The 17,276-nt window shown below is 41.7% G+C and overlaps 2 protein-coding genes across 2 annotated transcripts; one reads left to right on the plus strand and one right to left on the minus strand.

Annotated features, from left to right (window-relative positions):
• Nucleotides 1-7,104: 7,104 nt before the first annotated feature.
• LOC114428650 (potassium voltage-gated channel subfamily S member 3-like) lies at nt 7,105-9,729 on the minus strand. Its single transcript, XM_028397248.1, has 2 exons — nt 9,601-9,729; nt 7,105-9,141 (listed from the first exon to the last, which is right to left on the minus strand). Exon 2 carries the CDS (start codon nt 9,135-9,137, stop codon nt 7,641-7,643), a length of 1,497 nt encoding a protein of 498 aa, XP_028253049.1. The 5' UTR covers nt 9,138-9,141; nt 9,601-9,729; the 3' UTR covers nt 7,105-7,640.
• Nucleotides 9,730-10,730: 1,001 nt separating this feature from the next.
• LOC114428649 (uncharacterized) lies at nt 10,731-16,800 on the plus strand. Its single transcript, XM_028397247.1, has 21 exons — nt 10,731-10,839; nt 10,917-10,975; nt 11,049-11,135; nt 11,209-11,330; nt 11,423-11,560; nt 11,682-11,780; nt 11,865-12,029; nt 12,262-12,364; nt 13,123-13,343; nt 13,464-13,620; nt 13,686-13,897; nt 13,969-14,083; nt 14,572-14,792; nt 14,872-14,986; nt 15,067-15,236; nt 15,320-15,420; nt 15,611-15,741; nt 16,031-16,220; nt 16,300-16,441; nt 16,516-16,612; nt 16,690-16,800. Exons 1-21 carry the CDS (start codon nt 10,817-10,819, stop codon nt 16,782-16,784), a joined length of 2,763 nt encoding a protein of 920 aa, XP_028253048.1. The 5' UTR covers nt 10,731-10,816; the 3' UTR covers nt 16,785-16,800.
• Nucleotides 16,801-17,276: the final 476 nt, after the last annotated feature.

The following is a 17,276-nucleotide window of genomic DNA, read 5'->3' on the forward strand; positions in this document are numbered from 1 at the left end:
TATCCACAAGGTCATCCCGAGCTAATCAAAGTGATCACTGGGGCGCAATTCTGCTAAGAAGCCCAACGGCCAATTACTCAGTGAATAATGTCTTCAGAGCTTTGTTAAGTGCTTCTGCTCTCACAGCACACCCAAGTCGATTTCCATTTTAATGTCATATCGACAACACAAAGTAAGTCACAGCAAACCTGATGGTGATGATGATGTCCCCAAACTTTTATAAAAAAGAGACTTTTTGGGTTAATAAAGGAGCATTTCACCCATTCACCATGCAGTTAGAGACAGATTGATCTGAACAAGTTGTCAGCTTCATCCACCTTCACAATGTTCCTGTGGGATTTGCAGATTGGAACTCATAATGTTTCACCTTTCTAAGCTAAACTAAATGTCGAGAATTAAATCTCCATTCACACTTCTGTGAGGTTTTCATATTTCCTTGCACATATCTTCCAGATGTGCCCAAAATCATCCAGCACTGCAGATATCAATAAATCTAACCATTGATTAGAAGAGATTAAACACAACGCTAACTCAGCTACAGCTGGGTATAGATTGTCATTGATTTTTAATTTGCAGACATTTATTGATGTCTTAAATGGCTGAGTGGACATAATTATTGTAGCACTTGCATTACATGGTCCAGGCAGTTACATCCACCACGGTCATGGAAAATGAAATCACGCTGCAGAAACTTTCAGGCTCAGTACTGATGGATTCTATAATAGCATGGATGCATTTTATGATTATGGCCTCAAAGTAATAAAATCATACATTTATGTGCCTACACCTATAGGCAGGCAGATTGCACTTCATCTGGATTTACTGATTCACTGCATGTACCCTGGCTGTTTAATCATCTCATAGTACTTGCTAACCTTAATTGTTATCTGGTCAAACCAGACATGTGCAAAGATACCATGGAGTCTTTTTTATTGTTTGTGATGTGGCTTTCACAGAGGTCTCTAGCAAAAAGGTGACTGTTATCCTCACATTTAGCTCACTGTGCAGATTTGTGGACCCATCTCGAACTAGAGTTCTGCAGAACCAGGGGAGGCTCATTTGTCTTCTGTTTAGCATCCCTCTCTCCCCCCTCTCAGTCTCTGATTCATTAGCAGGACTCGGAGCCCTTCTGCCCTCCTTTACTGCCTCCATTAAATCCTCCCTCTCTTCATTGCAACCCTCCATGGATGGCGAGTGCGTCAGTTCATCATCCAGGCAAAGAGCCGCAGTCATGTTGTTGACATTTGTCATCCTGCCTACTTTATCCGTAGTCAGGCCCTGCCCAGCTCCGCTCTCCGTCACTCTGAAACAAACACATAATGAAATGTAGATTCAATATGATGCTATACTGGGCCTGTGATTAACAGTTCCTCAGTTAAACAACTTTATCAGCCTTGCCAGGTTTTCTTGTATCTGCTTTGGAGGTAAACTGAATAAAGAATATTTGTTTATAACAACATGTTGTTTATTGGAGCATATAATGAAATGGGACTGCAGCTAATAAAGTGTCCCATAAACAGTGACTTAGGAGTGAATGTGCATTGATTAGTGGTGGGAAATTCCAGAGCACAGAGACAAAGGTATTTTCATTTTAAAATAATGATTACAAAATAATTTTTCATGGCATATCAGCTCATAACATGTAACAGTCCACCCTCCTTACTAGCCTGAGTGGCACCAGTACAGGCATACATCACTACAGCCCAGGCTTGACAGAGCAATGTGTTGCTTTAAATACACAACAGAAGCAGCAACAACATGATAGTAACATGAAGGTTTTTTCCACCTTTCACTGGTATTTTGGAGAGCTTTCTAGATTTTTAGGAAAAAAGATTATTTATCAAAAATGATTCTCACATCCTAAAGAGCCTCAGGGTGTGTAATATTGATAAAGATCTACACAGTACAGTTTTAAACAAAGTGCATTTTTTTGTCTTTGTGTCTTAAATTATACACCGGTTTGCAGGAAGCTGCACAACAACCTTGCAGCATTTAGTTGTTAACCTCATGTAACCTGTCCAAACAAACAGGAATTGAATCTGTCTGCAAAGTCAAACAGTGCAGGTCCCCGAGGAGCTGATGCTGCTCTGAGTGGTGAACTGGAGCAAAGGACTGAGAGAGACACCAGGGACACATGGGACACTGGATTATCTGCTAATCTCAGCCTTCATGATTGCTGAGGGTTTCCTGAGCATGAGTATAAGGGTGGACAATGAGCATGACCAAAAAAGGCTTACAGCAATGCTGCAGTCTTCCCTTGTTCTAAATGGGATAAGTCACACTGCAGTGTCCAAGGTGAGGTGAAGGTGATTTTAGCCTTGGCTGCTTATTTCTTGTCAGACATAACACTTCTACATTCATTTTTAAATCTAGCTTAGACAAAGATGTAGAGTGTTATACATTTGCTATATTTTTATTAAAAGGTGAATAAATAAATACTGTATATATATATATTTAACCATGGAAAATGCAAATGTCATTTCTGTAATGGATAATAAAGGTTCAGAAGTTCAACGGAACATATTTGTCTGTGAAAAGCTCATGGATCTAGCTGTAGTGTGGCAGACCTATGAGTTTTCCAGCCAGAACCTCAACCCTCTGTCAGTGTAACAAATGATTATGTACATGCACAATAACAATGTCCATCCTGTCTGTGAGCAATAAACGTGCACAGGGAAGAAAAAGCAGGATACAAATATAAACACAGTGTTCTATCTGAGCTGATCTGAAACCACACAGCTTCTCATAAGAGCTGAGTGGAAGTGATCTGGCTATACTCTGCAGTGAGCAGTACCAAGCAATGACCGAAATGCTGCATTTAAGTTCATATGAGAGCTGTTTTTTTATTCACCTCAGGAGCAACAGGAACACTTTCCTTCTTTTGATAAACAGACCTGCTTCTAATCATGTTCAAGCTCATTAACATTTCACAAACCGTTTTAGTTTTGATCATGATCTGCCAAACACTGATGCACAAGCTGCATTACACAGCACTGCCACCACGTTTCTCTCAGATAATAACTTCTTATAAGTGGTCAGCGACCTGCAGATTGGAGTATCACTTAAAGCTTATTGTGCCGTTAGTCACTACAAGCAACATTAAACCTCGATGTCTTTGTTAATAAGACTTCTGTAAATCTGTGACTGGAGGATGAACTTCACTTTTAACATGCAGAATAACAAGGTTTCTTTGTATCTGTGGATGCTCTCATTCATCCAGGATCAGTCATTTCCAAGAGTTTAAATCGAGGCAACTGGACTCAAGGATTGTTTTTTGAAGACGTTTCATCACTCCCCCAAGTGGCTTCTTCAGTTCTGCTGGGTTTCTTTGGTTAAAACACATCAAAGAGGTATAGTGGACAATGGGAAGGGGCTATTTTGAATTGTGCAATGACTTAAACACATTTTTTCATAGATAATTAGATAGAAAAGATAGTATAACGTGAGCTGGCGGGTAAAGAGAAATGATTTATCCATCTGTCCAAACATGCTAAAAAATGTAAACGTAACATAGGCTGTAATTTAGCATTTAGCATGTTAGCATGCTAATATTTGCAGAGACTAATCCAATGAAGGCCCTAAAGGTAAAAAAAGAAAATCACTTTTAGTGACAGTTAGGAGTCATCCATTCAGGATGAGGCTTTGATTCATACTCAACTAGTCAAGATAATTTAGTTCAGAGTGATCTGCCATTCTGTATGTGTAGTGTGTAAAAATCTGTCTTTCTGAATCAACCATGTGTTTTCCAACATCAGGTAGTCCAGAAATGTTTATTTACACTCTTTAATGTGTTGTAGCTGATTAAATTGCATAAGTCTCCACGTGTCATAGTTTAATGTATGAAGAGCTGTTGCAGCTGCTTCAGCAGAATTTCACACAACATAAAACTCCCCTTTCCTTTTGCACATTCATCACTGCATGCACTGACCTTTTCCTGTTGTGTGAGGTTCAGGGACAAATGCCTGTATAGACCCCGAGGCTTTATGTAATTTACAAGTTCATACCTGGAAACAAATGTCAGATTTTGCTGGGAAAGATTTATGGCTCTGCTTCAACAAACTTTAAACCGCACAGATGGGTGTGAAGTGAGTGTGAAGGCCGGCAAAGCCTCTGCTCTTTCCTTTGCAGTGACTTTTGTTTTCACGTGAATGTCCACCAGACTCTGCAGAAAAAGGAGTATCCCCTCCTGACAGCACTGCAAGCTGAGAAACATCACTGTCTCTACTCTGCACACAAACAACTCACTTCGAATTAACATCAAAGCGCTGCCTGGAGATCACTAGTAGAACTCTAAAAGAGGAAAAAAAAGGAGCTTAGTAAGTTTTATTGATCAATTTTTACATGCCACTCATGAAAATGATCACAGTGTTTCTGACAGGAATCCAATTGTTCAGTGACACCTTTTATCATGGTAGTTTAATGCTCCACTACATCCAATCAGCTTGGATTAAGATTTTATTTGACCCAGCAGAGGTCCTGTGGTATGCAGCTTGACCTCAGCTTTGACGCCATGAAGGAGTTTCATTTAAAGAAAAAAAGCCTAAAGGGGAAGTTCGAAGTTAATTTCTCCTCATCATTCCTGCAGCTGTGACATTTATGCTGACACAATCAATGGGGCCTTTACAGCCACTGGCATTTTTATGTTTTAATTTATATTAGCAATACTCTGACCAATGTCAACTAATATGTCCAGCTTAAGTACATTTTTAAAGCAATCGGTATTATCTTATTATAATCACCAGCAGTCCCCTGCCGCTGCAGTTATGTGGCCAGTTGAGGCTGGCTCCAAAATGTGCTGACCTGACGTAAAGATGGTTGGTGCACTAAACTCTAGGAAGTCTTTCCACATACACATAACATTTTTGAAATCTAGCAGGCAGCCAGTGAAGCTGGCTTTGTGTAGCATGTACCCGCTATTGTTTTTGAACCAACCAAGCACACAGCTTCCAGTCTGACAAGGCAGCTCCTGTGTGACCTTACAAATCTCACTAGTATCCAGCTTCCTTGTAGAGTAAAACATTTGTAATTCTTAAGCTAATAAACTTACTGACTAACAAACTGATAAGCTCCTATTCTTTATAAAATCTGCAAGTCATACTCCTCTACAAAAGTCATATTGTTCTGGGTCAGGAGCTCTGTGATGGACAGGTGAGCTATCCCTGTGGAACCCTGACTCTCCCCAAATGTCAGCCCCACTCTGACCCCTCTACAGGACAAATCTAATGGATGGGTGAAGACAGGAGTGGATGATATAAATAATAAACTGTGCTCCACGCTCACTTGGGGAGTGTCCTTTTTAGAAATTCTACTTCTAAATGTTCAGACTGAAATACCAGCAGAATGTTACATGAGATGAACATCTGATATATTAACAACATAATTCTATTTTTTCAGTGTGTAATCAATAGAAGTTGTTCTGCAGAGTAAAGTCACCTACAACAGCTACAATTAAATGTATAAAGCATCAAACTGCTGCAGTAAGTACACGTCCTGAAGTAAGCAAACCTCTTGCTGGCAGCAAATTGACAGACTATCAAATCAACTTCCCTCATCTGAATCAATGTCCAAAGCCACAAGGATTCTGAGAGTAATAGTGAGAAACACATGCTATCTGTTCATTTGCAACTACTGCAACTACCCCCCAGGTATAGATCCATATCATTTTCCACCAACATTGTTTTTCTTCAATGTACCTTTTACACTCTAGTGTGATTATTAATTAATAATTTAAATCAATCAATATGACAATGATGCATCATTTTATCCAAATATCATTACTTCCTTTTTTATTTTCTTTATAGCAGTTGTTTGTCTTAAACTGAGATTATAATCCACTGTAGATACTACTCTGACCTGTGGACAATGATTAGCATCTACAGGATGGACGCTAAAACACATTTTATTCTGTTGATCTGAGCGATCTTCCTACACGTTTAGTTAATAGAAGATGCACAAATGCAGGCATAAACCAACCAATACACACAGGAGGCCATCTTTCTGAATCTGCAAGCATGCAAAGGTCTGTGTGCCACAGAGCTGGTGTATCCACCTATCTGTGCCTACGCAAACTTGTGCGCACACTGGAAAACTGGAAAATCAAAACAGGCCATATGAGGTCGATCGCTGCCTGCACCTGTACAGTTTGTCCTTAAAAGACAGAAAATGCCCCTCAAGCCGAGAAAAAAAAGAAAGAAAGAGAGAAGTGTGTGTGTGCACAGACTGTAGACATGTCTCCATGTTGATCAAGGCTTTCAGGCACCGACGTGTTGTGGTTGCAGAGTGCACACCCTGCAAAACAAATCGCTCTGAATCTCACATTCAACCTCTGATGATAACATGTGCTTCACACAGGTCATGTGCAACAACAAAAAATCAAAGTATAACAATACCACAAAATCCACTTGACCCCTAATTACAGCTTGCAGCATTTTTAACACAAACTATAAGCAGGAGGGGCTGAGTCATTTGCTGTCATTTGATTTTATCCATGTAACTGCATAGCCACTGTGATGTAGTGTGCTCTTTACATCTGTATGTAAATAGACTAGTGACAATCAGTCACTAATTTTCAGTGTCTGTCATTACAATAAATGGAAACTGACAAAAGCAAAAAACCTGAAGTGTGGATTAAGCAATATGCTAATGTGCTAGCTGATACAGGAAGCCAAATGATCGAAGCTCATTTGCAACTGTTAATGAATAATAAGAGAGTAATTGGGTTTACAAGCTGATGTAAAGTAAGATGGCTAAACATTCAGCCTCCAGAGAAGAAACCGGCTTCAGTCAAAATAAATAGTTCACATAACAGCTTGATGTTAAGCGAAGATGCACGAGCACCTTAGAGACCCCTGCGGAGAAAAGATTTTCTTTATGTCTGTTGCTTGTTTGTGGGACAGCAGCTCGTCTGAGTGGAAATGATAACACGAGACAGGAAATCAATACATTCAGGAAGAGTAAAAGTGTGAATTTGCCTTTTCGGTGCCAATGAAGTTATAAACTGCCAGAAATGAGAAGCATCTTTCTTTGGTTTTATTTTATACCCACCCAGCATGCTCAATCCCAAACTTTATTATCTGCACATCTGTGCTTATCACAGTGCTCCAACAGAGAAATGAGGCTTCAGTTCACCAGTTCATCAATAATATTGCATAATTCTACACAGCTATTTTTATTTCTGTCTTTCAAAAATGCATTATTTATGTCTAGTCATGCAGGCACTAGAGATCTATAACACCATTTTTAAACATCAAACTGTTGTCATCCTAGACTTTTGCATTTGCGAAACTCTGAGTCTGAACATTCAGCGAGCAGACAGATCAATAAAGGACATTACTTTGAAAAACATTAACATTATGGCCTCCTACATGCATCATTGCAGTTTTCTCGAGCGGAAAATGGGCTTTCAAACCTCTGAGCAAGGTTCAGATAATTCCCTTTAGATTTCCTGGTTTTAGCGACGCCGTATATTTCACAAGCGATTCCCCTGTAAGAAAAACTTCATGGCCACAATATTTCTCTGTCAAATTGCTGGAGGAAGACAGTGCAGGAGAGAAGGTCAGTGATGAAGCACTCTGCCCTCAGAGGCCTCGGTGTGACTTGCAGCCATAAAGGGAGTAATACTCAGTGAAATGGCAGGGATGTCATTTTGCTGCTCCATTTTCAGTGTCATTATCGTACACCTCGATATCCTGGAGACTGGAGGCATCTGTGTCGTCTCCTACACTGCTCTCACTGTTCCTGAAGGTGATGCCTCCTATGAAAGGATACACACTCCCTGTGAACAAGTCTCTGATGTTGTAATAAGGGAGTTCAGGGTCTTGCCTCTCAGGCTTGGTGATGCACTGCCCCTCGATGGCTTTGTTTCTTTGATAATATTTTGAAAACTTATTGAAGATGATGGTGATGGGCAAAGCCACTACTAACAGGCCACAGATGATACACAAGGTGGCTACTATCTTCCCTGGCAGCGTCACTGGGCACGTGTCACCATAACCCACTGTGGTCATTGTAATTGTGGCCCACCACCACCCTGAAGGGATGGTCCCCAAATCTGTGTTCTCCTCCTCTTTCTCTGCAAAGTAGATAAGAGCAGAGAAGATGGAGATTCCCACCGAGAGAAAGAGAAGAAGAAGCCCCACTTCCTGGTAGCTGTGGCGCACAGTGGCACCCAGTGCCCGCAGCCCGATGGAGTGACGGGCCAGTTTCAAGATTCTAAGAACCCTCATGAGGCGCAGAACCTGCACCACTTTTCCCACATTTTCCAGGTCCTCATTCTCCTCTGCGCTCTCCTCGTCTGCCGTCTCCAGAGCTAAAGTGGCATAAAACGGTAAAATGGAAGCAACATCGATGATGTTTAAGGGGTTTCCGAGGAATTTCCTGCAAGAAGGTGCCACAATCAGCCTGATGATGAACTCCAAGGAGAAGCAGGTGATACATATCCCCTCCAGAATGCCCAGAACGGGGTCCTCAATGGGCCTCTCATTGTTGTCCACACGCTGAAACTCAGGCATGCTGTGAACACACATAGCTACAATAGAGGTGAGCACCATGCTGAGGGATGCCACAGCTATGATCTTTGAGGCTGTGGAGTGACCTGGATCCTCCAGTCGGAGCCAAACATAGCTCCTCAGTTCTGCACACCAGGCACCTTTGAACTTGGCGAGGTCTTTATCGAGAGCAGAAAGCTCCTCGAAGGATGAGTGAAAGCTCGGTTGCTGCTGGTCATCGCTCCTGATGTCCCAGTCTCTGTCTTCGATGTACTCCTTCCTCTCATGGTACCAGTTGCTGCAACAGGAGCTGAGGTGGAGCTCCTGGATGCCCCAATACTCAATCTCCTGGCTGAAGGAGAAGACGCACAGCTCCTCCATCATGTGGATGCGTCCTGTGTGGTAGAAGTTCAACACGCACAGGAAAACACGTGGATTCCTGTCAAAGTAGTACTCCTTCTCCGCCGGGCTGTAATCATCACAGAGCTCCAGGATCGCCGCCTCGCTCTGGCAGCACAGCAAACGAGCCAGGCGCGTGTGAGGAAAGCGGAGCAGCATGTGTGGGTCCACTTCATGTCGCACGCCTCCCACATTGAGGTGGACCTGGTCCTCCTCTTTCCCACGCCGGTGGAGGATTTGCCCATACCCCATGATCCTGGTTGTCATGATGAGAAACAGAGTCAGTTAATTTTTGAAAGATGAGAAATACCCCCAGAGGCATCTATAGTCAGGATAGAGAGCATAACACTCATGTACAGGGATGTCCATCAGGACATATTTGACTGCACAACACATTAGTCCTCCGAAGGAAAAAAATCAATATGGCACACACACAAACACACACAGGAAATGGCTTGTAGTGGAGTGAGCAAAGAGGCGTGAGGTGCTGTCACTTCTTGGAGGGCTCATGCAGAATTATCACTGACAGAATCAAATTAGAGTGGACCAGACTAACTCAGAGGAAATGAGAGACAACAAGTTGAAACTGAAGACACCATCATTTCGAACAATTATTACATCTGCCTGATTTCCAGCATGTGGTTAATCTCTGAATCTTCTGTTGTTTCTCCATTCTTATTTAACATTTTTAAATGTTTAACATTTTAAAACCTACCTGCACTTGAAGCCTTTCTTTCCATGAAAGTAACTTTTATCTGGCCGGTTTTCTGCTCATGTTCTTCTGATATGCCGCGAGCAGCAGGTCGGTGGAGGGAGTGCGGTGTAGCAGCTTCACGGATGGGACAAGAAGGAGAGGTGGAGGCGGGACAGCAGCAGATTGTTCCCTTTTACAGGGAACAGGGAGGGGCGAGAGAGGAGGAGAGGAAAGGAGAGAGAGAGAGAGAGAGAGAGGCTGCATATAGAAACAAATAAGGCTGTAAGTAGTAGGAATCTGGAAAAAAAACCTTTTCTATATATATTATCTGTATGTTATTATAAGACCATGTGATGTGCTGTCACTGAAAATTATTTTTTTAATGACTTGGCCTGTACTTGTAACTGCAGCTAAATACAGCAGACCTCACTGGGAAGTTGCCAAAAAAGTAAAATCGGACTCTTGACATTTCAATCCTGTGAGAAAGCACTGCTGACAGGCCAACTGCCAAACCAGACTCCAACACTGTATTTGGCAGTAAAAAAAAAAGGGAAAGACAGCAGACCTTAAAAAAATAACTGTGAGGGCAAGGCAGACAATATTTACAGCGATGAATCGATGAGGTTTTCATATATTTGTTATTTCTGATGATGCTAGCTAAAACACACTATTATCATCAGTTCTGTCAAAGTTTGCTGCTTTTAGTGATGATCTACTGTAGTTCTCAATATGCTGACTGCACATGTTTACCTCCTTTTATGAACACATAAATAGGCTGGATGTTCTGAATCACATGTTAAAGCACATTTGTCTAGAAGACTATATGTTGATGTGTTTGTACTGCCCAAACATCGCCACGCTAACAAACGTTTTTATGGGTTTTGCTTGCTTATTTTAAATTTAATATTGTAATACTTCGTGAAACGTTTTAACAACTTAGCAATGAAATAAAAAGCATGCTTCATTTCATGTTTTACTCACAGCAATAAATTCTGTGGAATGCCTTGTAGTTTTATTGGTGGCTGCTCTAATGCACTGCAGCCTCTCTGCAGACACTCCCTTGAAGTCATCCACACAATTATCCCCATCAGGCTGAACAGGATCCACCTGTGTGTGGCTGTATTTGTTCAGTCTACCTGTGCAAAGGCTCAGGCTCGCAAAGTTTGTTCCCACCTCAAATGTCCTTAAAAGTGTAAAACAGGAACACAGACGTTTCTGGTTCCTCACCTCTTGTGCCATGAGTCATTTGTTTAGATTGGGGTTTGTAGTTGTTTCCTTTTCATGTGTTTTCTCCATGTTCACGGTTTTCTGTGAAAATGATTTGATCATTTTTTCAGGTGTTGCTTTCTGCTGATAGGTTTTATAACCACAGAGGCTCAAAATAAGTCTTCTATAAGTAAGTGTCAGTTTTCAGTGCCAACACGGACACTTGATAATATTACTGATCTTCTATGAATGTTCGCTCCCAGATATCAGCTCAAAATGTCTGGGGAATGTCATACGTGTGGAGTTTGGTCCACTTGGTGGGAACCTTCTGGACGTTGCTGCAGTAGTGGGTGAGTTGAATTTTCTTTTTTTTTTTTTACAAAACAAATGTTCAGACTATTTATTTTCTTTCTTTCTTCTAAGACAACATTTCCATCCCTCTGACAAAACATTTGGCATCTCGATGTGGCTTCAGCATGAGGACAGACCAGCAGGGGAACGCCTTGATTTCAGCCTCTATTCAGAACTGTTTTGCACTAAATGTGGTAAGAGAAATGAAGGTTTCATTTTGTATAACAGCAGTGAATGTACAGTGTGTGTCTTCATGCATCATTTATCTGTGTGTGTGTGACTGTAGAAGGATGAAACCTTCACAACCATATTGCAGCTTTGGCTGCATGGGCTGGTTAAAGACGAGGTGTACCAGGTGGCAGAAACCTGTCACTACACTCCCTGGGCCTCAAGAGAAATCATCTGTGACCCCAACTATATGGAGGTAAGTGAATGCAGCACGACTCTCGGGGTTATGTTTCAGTCTAAATGATAAGTGGCTCTCAGGCCCATGTGAGGCAGGTAGATGTGATAGATTATCACTTATGGATCGGCCTCATTTCTAGGTGTCTGTGAAAATGGCAGCTCCAGATGAATATGCCCTGCTTGAACAACCCATCCCAGAGCCTAATTCAAGATTTAGTCACCTTCAACAAGCTGCAGAGGTATGAGATTTATGTCTTTTAAATAAAAAAGTATCCAGGAGCCATCTTCTCTGCTCATAAAGAAACCTTTTCTTACGGAGCCAGCCTCCTGATGCAGAATTCACAATGATAGCAGTTGTGCTGTACACACCAGTGAAGAAGGTGATGAAGGTGCGTGAGATCAACAGAAGAGGATACTGGATCCAAAACAGCCCTACAAGACTGATTGTGCGAGGTCCAAGGAATCCAGCTGATGCATACACCCACAGTGTGAGTACATTCTGCCCTTCAGAAAGACTCACTACTCAAAATGGATTTGGATCAAGCTGCCTTTTTAACCTGATTACATTTGTGTAACATCCATTTGGCACTGCACGTGCACCAACAGGCTGCTACTCATTTTGTTTACACAAACCTATTACATAATGTTTATTTTAGTTTTGACATCTGTGTCACTAAATGTTTGTGGATTTAACTTTAATCTGTAACCTCTCCCTCACAGGTAGCAGGCGTGCCTATGACTGTGTTCAAAACCTCTACAATCTTGGAAAACAAAGGGTTGGTGACTCACATTGATGCTGCAACAGCGTGTCCAACAATGGCAGGTATGTTGTGGACTTTAGTATTTTGTAGGAAGTTTACAATGAACAATTAAACTGGCATGTCATCAGCTCAGCAGGCCAACCAACAAACCGGTGACACCTCGTCCCAGGCCAGAGCCTTTTTGTGGCGATCTCTAAAAGCAAAAACAGTAGGGTCATATAACGCCAGGTGCCCAGGTTTCTGAGTATGTTCCCCAAGATCCACGCAAGCTAAGAACGTCTACATTCCAATTGGTTGTCAGTGTTTTACAGCTGAAACGCACTATAGGGTATTTGCGTAGAGTTCAGCTCTTGCCCATAGAAAGTGAATGACCTGGCTATTTTACAGCTTTAGTCGCTCTTGGTGTGAGCGCACAGTAAGCCTGGATTTTAAAAAAAAAAAAAAAAAAAAAAAAAAAAAAAGTCTGAGGCAGACTCCAAACATGAGACATCTGCCACAGTAGCAGACTGTAATCACATTGGTTTTTATGTTAAAAACAAACAAAAAAATGATTACAGCCTGCACGTTAAGTGACTTTACATCTTAAGACTATTCTCAGGATTGTTCTAACCATTTCATTTCATTTGCAGGTTTTTGGATTATGGCTAAAATCAGAGGATTTAGCTGTTTTTATAGACTGATTGATTACTGGGCAGTTATGAAAGTGATGTTGACCTTATCACCAATTCTTCCTAAAATGTCAAACCAACTTTTTTTCTGTCTGTGAGGCCTGCAGCTCTAACTGTTGATCCATAAATCATTTTTTTTTTCTGCTGTACAGGCAGCGTTTCCTTCTCTTCGAACACAATCACCTGGTACGTGCCTCGCCACATTGACCCGCTCATTTCTTCAAGTGACTTCCAGCTGTTGGAGGTGCATGTTGGACTTGATGGCCAGAGGATCACCTTTGCTGATATGGAGGCCAGACAATTCAGCATGTCTGTCAATGACATGCTCATCATCCTTGAGATTCCTGTCGGGGCTGCTGGTGGCTTCTTTCAGGTCAATGTCAATATTAAGCAATGCAGCTAATAAAACTATCGTAAAAGATTTGTCTTAAGATAGGATTTAGGAGCAAAACCTTTTGTTTAATGTACATGTTTTTGTAATCCGGCTTTGCAGAGTCATGTTCAGGATAATCAGTACCTCATCTCTTACACGATTGAGCCGATGCTCGAGCTTCTCTGGACCGAAGATGCTGCTCACAAGGACACCAGATACAAAGTCTTACTTCCAACCACAACACCACTAATGTCTCAGCCGCTTCAAATTTTTGACTGTGAGTCTCATCCTTTTGTCACACTCAAGTAAAGCAATAAATCATCTCCCCTTTTTGCCCCACAGACACAGTTCCTGAGGAGCAGGTGTTTAAGGTAATGCTCGGGCAGTTTGCCTCCGATGTGGCACTAACACACATCAACTGCTCCTCTGAGGTTCTGTCTGTGACGGAGCTAAATGACAATGGCTTTAACCTTCTGGAGCACCAGTCCCCTAACAGCAGCTTTAAGTTCTTCACACTTGAAGTGCCCTTCACAGCATCTGTGGTTCATCAGAGGGTGAGATTATGCTTTCATCTTGGGGAAATGAAATTGAGTCTTTGGTTTATTTCTTGTGCATTTCTCAACAGAAAGAAATGGGGAACACTGTCTACTCTCTTCTCCTGACCTTTGGTCTGCTGGTGCTGGAGAGGTTCATTCCATTTTCTCACACCACTTATCTGGAAGCTTCTTTAGGCGACACAGGTCTGTGTGTAGACTTTAGTGCATTTTACCTGACAAAACTAATTTGAATGTCAGGGAGTAAAAAATACAGTTTGGTGAGCCTGGTAATGCTTCAGCCAAAAGCCCCGAGGACACCCGGTCAATACATTGTCATGGAGCCAAGTTTCAACCAGCAGGCCAACTAGAAGGCTAGTAAACAGCCATGTCAGCTATCAAGCTCTGTGCCATTATATCATTGGATGGAATCACTACCACTATTGATGTTTGTATCATAGATCATGTTGGTCAGCTGGCATGTCATATTACTTCACCAGCAACCCACTGGGTAACACCCTAAACATGGCATCAACCTAGTGCCCTTGGTTAGCATTGTCAGATTAGTAATTTGCAATACAAGCTAGCCGATATAAATATAATCTAATTTTTGCAGCATCAGCTGAGGAAAGCAGCATCCTTTGGATTTAGTTTAAAAGCATTAAATTGCTTAATGACACATGGTTCTCTTCCAGATCATTTGTGTACCCCTTCAGTTCCTCCCTCCGTCTCTGGTCACTGTGGCGATCAGAACTTTTACATCCTTGTGGAGTATGGAACCCCACGCCACCCCTTCCTGACTGTAGTCGGAAAACAAATTCTGACCCGCAGTTTGGCTATTCAGTACCACCTCCAGGAGAATGAGACACACTTCAGCTTTGTTGTGCCATTTTCAGCCCCTGATGTTGCATTTGAGGTATGCAGAGATTTATTCTCGCAATCTTCCAAATAATTTGACTTTTTTGTCATTTAAAACTTTCTCCATCATTTCCCAGTCTATTGAGTCCTCATCCATTGGGGGCAGACTCAATGTGACTCTGACTAATCCAGAGACAAACGCAAATATCCAAGAATTCTCTGCGGCCTGCAGGTTCTTCTCCACACTGACTGGTGTGTTTGTGAGATCTTTTTTTTCCCTCTGCTTGTGAATACAGCTGCCACACACTTACGTCTGATCCTCTTTTACTCAGAGTGTTTCCCTAATGGAACCATGACGGCTCTGGCTGTGAAACTGGAGTCTGTTCCCAGTCTGAACACCAGTCAGCTCACACTCAGAGATCCTGCCTGTGGTCCAGCCTACAGTGATGCCCGCTACGCCTACTTTGTCTTCACTGCCAACTCCTGTGGGACCACCAGGATGGTTAAGTGCTGCTGACAAGCTCAATGCAGATTCTCAGTACAGAGATGGAGCTAAATGATGTTTTACTTTGTTCTTTTTTTTAGTTTTTGGCCAAAACCATGATGCTGATGTATGAAAATAAAATCTCTCTGCCAGACGAGATCGAACTGAATAGGGTGTTAAACTCAGAGGAACCGGAGTATGAGTGAGTTACACTTCCTCTTCCACAGCTGTCACTTCATGCAGCACTTTGTGACTAGATAGAGCAACCATATATTAAAACAAAGCAGACATAAGTTCATTTTATGTCCCCTATTAATGTCTCCTAAAAAGTAATGCTCAGCATTAAGTTTTAAGACTGTCACAGCTTTTCAATGGGTTATCTCTTCAATCAGGTTGAAGATTTCGTGTTACTATGACATCAACAAATCCCACACAGTGGCCTTTCACACCAGACCTCGCAGGAGTGAACCCTATGCTGAAATTTCAAAGGGCCAGCTGCAAGTTGTGATGAGACTTTCTCTGGGTAGGAAAAGTTAGGATGTCTTTTTAGCATGTAAAACACAGCAGAGGATTAGAGACACCATTGTCTGTCTTTAAGAGTATAAAGGTGTTGTTGGTTCTAAACTGACAGTGTCCTCTGAAGTCAGGAGGCAATCTCGCAAATTGATCTTGAACGAGCTGCATTGGTCAAGTAATTGGACCTCCTGACATCAAGTTCACTGCAGAATCTTTAAACCTAATCACCTAACTACTGATTTAAGAAGACTTGTGGACTGTGTGGATTCTTTAACGGTGTCTGTCTCTCCGCTCAGACAACTCCTACAGAGTGTTTCACAGGGCCGTAGGCTACCCCATAATCAAATACCTCCAACAGCCGCTGTACTTCGAGTTGGAGCTGGTAAAGGCAACAAATCCAAACGTGTCACTGGAGCTGGAGAACTGCTGGGCGACGCTGGATGAAGACAGGACATCCCAGCCCAGATGGAATCTCATCATCAACGGGTAACTTTCCAGCTAAAAATAAAATAGAGGTAATATATTGTTCTTCTTCTTCACCTGATTAACTGTCATAACATTCCAGTTGTCCAAACCCAGTGGATACGTACCAGGTAGTTTTCCATCCCATCTTGTCAGATACCAGAGTTCAGTATCCCTCTCACTTCAAGCGCTTTGAGGTCCAGATGTTTGCCTTTGCTGACGACAAAGATGACTTGAGCCGCCAGGTAATGATGCTCATTGTCCTTATTTACAAAGCCAACTATGCAAATTGCAGAAGCTGTGAATGTGTTTATTGCAGGTTTTCGTCCACTGTGACGTTGCAATCTGTGATGCCAGAAATCCACTTGCTGGAGTTTGTAATGGGCAGTGTTCAAACCCAGAGAATGGGATAAAAGGTACGAGGTGATGCAGTGTTCCTCTGGTTTTAAACTGGATATTGTCTTTATGGTACATTGATGTTCTTTTTCCACAGGTCAGAGACGAGCTGCTTCAGATGTACACAGTTTCACACATGTATCGCTGGGTCCAGTACTTATGAGTTTATATAATGCTAATGAAGATGTTTAGAATTCACACTTGGCACAAAACATGCAATACAAAATAATCTGAATTCTCAGTCACAGTTAGTCAATTTTAAGAGAGTGAAAATAATTACAAAATATGTTGCGAATAAATAAAACCTTCTGCCAACAATCTTCATTGCCATCAGTATCTTTTCCTCTCCAATCAACACTACACCACGCACACTACCCACTGCGATGCAAACTAAATTACCTGCTCAACTTAAGAATAAGATGAACAAATTTAACAAATCAACCTACCAAGCCAAATTTACCACGCTACCACAACTTATAGAACACTGAGTTGAAATGACTAGACATTGTTAATGTGGTAAATGACTGTTCTAGTTAGAAAAAGCTGCTTTTTAATGGAAAATATACAAAGGTATACAGAGGCCCTTTTTGAGCAACCATCATTTCTATGTTCTAATCGTACATTGTGTTAATCATGTGCTAATCATGTTAAAAAGGCTAATTGAGAATTAGAAAACTCCTGTGA

Source organism: Parambassis ranga, chromosome 24 (assembly GCF_900634625.1).
Source record: "Parambassis ranga chromosome 24, fParRan2.1, whole genome shotgun sequence".
Taxonomy (NCBI): Eukaryota; Metazoa; Chordata; class Actinopteri; family Ambassidae; genus Parambassis; species Parambassis ranga.

What these genes read in the sequence shown, in the direction of transcription:
- LOC114428650 (XM_028397248.1), bottom strand. Translation starts at nt 9,137, where the DNA reads ATGGGGTATGGGCAAATCCTCCACCGGCGTGGGAAAGAGGAGGACCAG.
- LOC114428649 (XM_028397247.1), top strand. Translation starts at nt 10,817, where the DNA reads ATGAGTCATTTGTTTAGATTGGG. An exon ending in AGTCATTTGTTTAGATTGGG is followed by an intron (nt 10,840 to 10,916) that starts GTTTGTAGTTGT and finishes TCATTTTTTCAG; the next exon opens with GTGTTGCTTTCTGCTGATAG. An exon ending in CTGATGCATACACCCACAGT is followed by an intron (nt 12,030 to 12,261) that starts GTGAGTACATTC and finishes TCTCCCTCACAG; the next exon opens with GTAGCAGGCGTGCCTATGAC.